The 2,896-nt window shown below is 57.1% G+C and overlaps 1 protein-coding gene across 1 annotated transcript; it reads right to left on the bottom strand.

The window, feature by feature from the left end:
* Positions 1–361: 361 nt before the first annotated feature.
* LRRC15 (leucine rich repeat containing 15) lies at positions 362–2,074 on the bottom strand. The gene has a single exon (XM_030856578.2). It carries the CDS (start codon positions 2,072–2,074, stop codon positions 362–364), a length of 1,713 nt encoding a protein of 570 aa, XP_030712438.2.
* Positions 2,075–2,896: the final 822 nt, after the last annotated feature.

The following is a 2,896-nucleotide window of genomic DNA, read 5'->3' as shown; positions in this document are numbered from 1 at the left end:
ACTGCGTCTATAGAGGTTGGCAGGGGTACAGACGCAGGGAAGGTGGTTTTTGGAGGAGAGCTGGTGAGGCTTTAGAGGAGGGGCTTTCTTGAGAGAAGCCCAGGGATGTGAATTGGGAACACCGCAGGGTTTTTGCCACAGTGGGTTAGTTCTCCCTGTTGGTAAGAAGGCTCTGAAAGAACCTCTTCTATAGGAGAACCAGGCAGGTCAGGAAAAGGTGGGGACACCTTTCTCTCGGGGACCAGAGAGAGGGGGAGCAGGGGATGGCTCTGTGGACCCAGGGGTGGAGGCAGAACAATGAAATCCCGGATCCTCTGGGGGTCCAACTGTTCCCCAGCCCTGTCTCCAGCCTCTGCCTCTCTTAACACTCATTGGGTGCCTTCATCTGCATCAGGACTGCATGGTTCCTCTTCTTGCAGAAGCAACAGCAGATGCAGGCAGCCAAGGAGCAGGCCAGAGCGATGATGCCAATCACAATGGCAGCAATGGTCAGCCCGCTCTGGGCCTGGGTCATGCCCCCCGTGTCACGGCTACTGGTGGTCTTGATGGTGGTCAGACTGGTGAAGTCAGTGGTGGAGGAGACGCAGGTGGTGTCGGAGTAGCTGGGTGTCTCTGGGTGGGTGGACACCTTGGGGACCACTGAACCCTGGACACTGGAGACAACATTGTCATCGATGATGATGAGGGACTGGCCTCGGACATTGGCTGGGCTGAAACACACCGGGGGAGTGTCTGTCCCCAGCCTGGCCTTGTTGAGTAGGAGCCAATTGTGGAGCGGAAGGATGTCTGAGTCACACCTCCAGGGGTTGTCATAGAGCCGCAGCTCACACAGCTTCCCCAGGTGATCGAAGATGCCCAAGGGCAGGTTCTCTAGCTGGTTGTTCTGCAGCTGGATGGTCCTGAGTTCATTGGCGTTGGCGAAGATGTTGCTCGGGAGCTGTCTGAGGCGGTTGTTCTGCAGGGAGATGTTCTGCAGATTGGCCAACGTGCGGAAGACACTCCCGTCCAGCTCCTGCAGCACATTGGTGTGGAGGGACAGCTCCTGCACCTCTACCAGCCCATTGAAGGCATCCGGGGAGATGTAGCTGATCTGGTTGTGGCTGAGGACCAGCACCTGCAACTGGCGGAGGCTGCTGAAGACATTGTCCGGGAGGGAGGCGATATGGTTGTCATAGAGCCAAAGCTCACGCAGGTTGTGCATGGGTCCAAAGATGCCCGGAGAGAGCTCCTTCAGGGAATTCCCGAAGAGCGTGAGCCGGTTGAGCTGGGGCAGCTGCATGAAGATGCTGGAGGGCAGCTGGGAGATGTGGTTGTTGGACAGATAGAGCTTCTGGAGGTTACAGTTGTTGTGGAAGAGGCCAGGAGACAGCGTACTAATCTGGTTCTGCTGCAGGGCCAGCTCCTGGAGGTTGCCAAGCCCGTCAAAACAGCCCATGGGGATGTCTGAAATCCTGTTCTCATACAGCCGGAGGACCTGGAGGTTGCTCAGGTGCTGGAAGACCCTGGGTGAGAGGTGGGTGAGGCTATTCTTGCCCAGATTCAGCTTGACGAGGCCCACCAGGTGGTCGAAGACCCCGTCGGGGATAAACTCCAGGTGGTTGCCGTGCAGCTGCAGCTCCTTGAGGTTGCTGAAGTGGGCGAAGTGAGTCGGTTGGATCTGCACCAGCTGGTTGCTGGACAAGAGGAGCGACTCTAGGTTGTCCAGGCCCTGGAAGACGCTGACGGGCAGAACCTGAAGCTTGTTGTTGGCGAGGCTGAGGTAGCGCAGTGAGCCCAGCTTATGGAAGGCACTGGGCGCGATGTGGGACAGCTCATTCTTCTCAATCCGCAGGGCGATCAGGGCCGAGACGTTGAGGAACGGGGATTCGTTGAGTTCGGTGATGTGCGTGTTGAGGATCTGCAGGCTCATGGCGTTCCAGGGCAGCGGGGTGGGTACCACCACGATGTGCGCCCCCGTGCACTCCACCTGGGAGGCCCTGGAGCAGGTGCACTCTCTAGGGCAGCCATGGTTGGCCCAGCCCACAGCCCAGGCGTGGCAGCCCACCAGCAAAAGGAGATAATGTTTCAGTGGCATGGCCTCTGCAAGGAGAGAAAGGGCACGAGTCAGGACTGCCTCACTGACGCTTCAGCTGTTTTTAAGCCAACGTCAACCTTGGGTGCCAAACGCTGGCTTGCCTTTGAACCCCATCACCACATACGCATCTCATGCTACCTGTGGTCTGGTCTGCAGCCTCTTCGTCTTCCCCCAGGCCTTCCTATTTCCATGCCTTTGCCCAAGCCATTCGCCCCACTTGGAGGGCTCTTCATCCTCATCCAAATCTTCCCCACACTTCTAAGTCTAGCTCACAGGCAGTCACCTCCAGGAAGCTTTCCAGGATTCCATGAGTCAGCTTTAGTTACCCTCCCGTGCAGGCGATTTTCCCAACTTCCATTACGGCCTAAGCCATAGCAGCCACACATGGCATTCACTGTGTCCCCATCTGTCTCCTTCACTAGTCAATAGGTTTTGCAAGGGCAGGGATGTTTGTGTCCCGTCCCTATGAGCTCCTTAAGTCAGGAGCAGTATCTTATCCACCTCTGTGTCTCTCAGAGCACCTGGACTTGCTAGTTGAACGTGGCTTCCTCAGGAGGAACAGATAGGACACGAGATTAAATAAACAGGGCCTGAACCTGGGGGAAGATGCTGAGGCCACAGATATGAACACCTGTGGGGAGAAGCAGCAGCAGCCAGCAGAGCAGGACCACACTGCGATCTGGTGGAAAATACTGCAGGGAAGCTCAGCCTTCCGTCTCCCTGGGCCCCGCCGCACAGCGACCAGCACTGCCCCATCACCACCACCACCAACCTGCCCCTGTGTTAACCCTTTCACAGGGGCTTCATCTAGGTTTAATCCAA

This window comes from Globicephala melas, chromosome 4 (genome assembly GCF_963455315.2).
Source record: "Globicephala melas chromosome 4, mGloMel1.2, whole genome shotgun sequence".
Taxonomy (NCBI): domain Eukaryota; kingdom Metazoa; phylum Chordata; class Mammalia; order Artiodactyla; family Delphinidae; genus Globicephala; species Globicephala melas.
Note: the sequence above shows the minus strand (reverse complement) of the source record. Positions and strands in the feature narration are given on the sequence as shown.

What these genes read in the sequence shown, in the direction of transcription:
- LRRC15 (XM_030856578.2), bottom strand. Translation starts at nt 2,074, where the DNA reads ATGCCACTGAAACATTATCTCCTTTTGCTGGTGGGCTGCCACGCCTGG.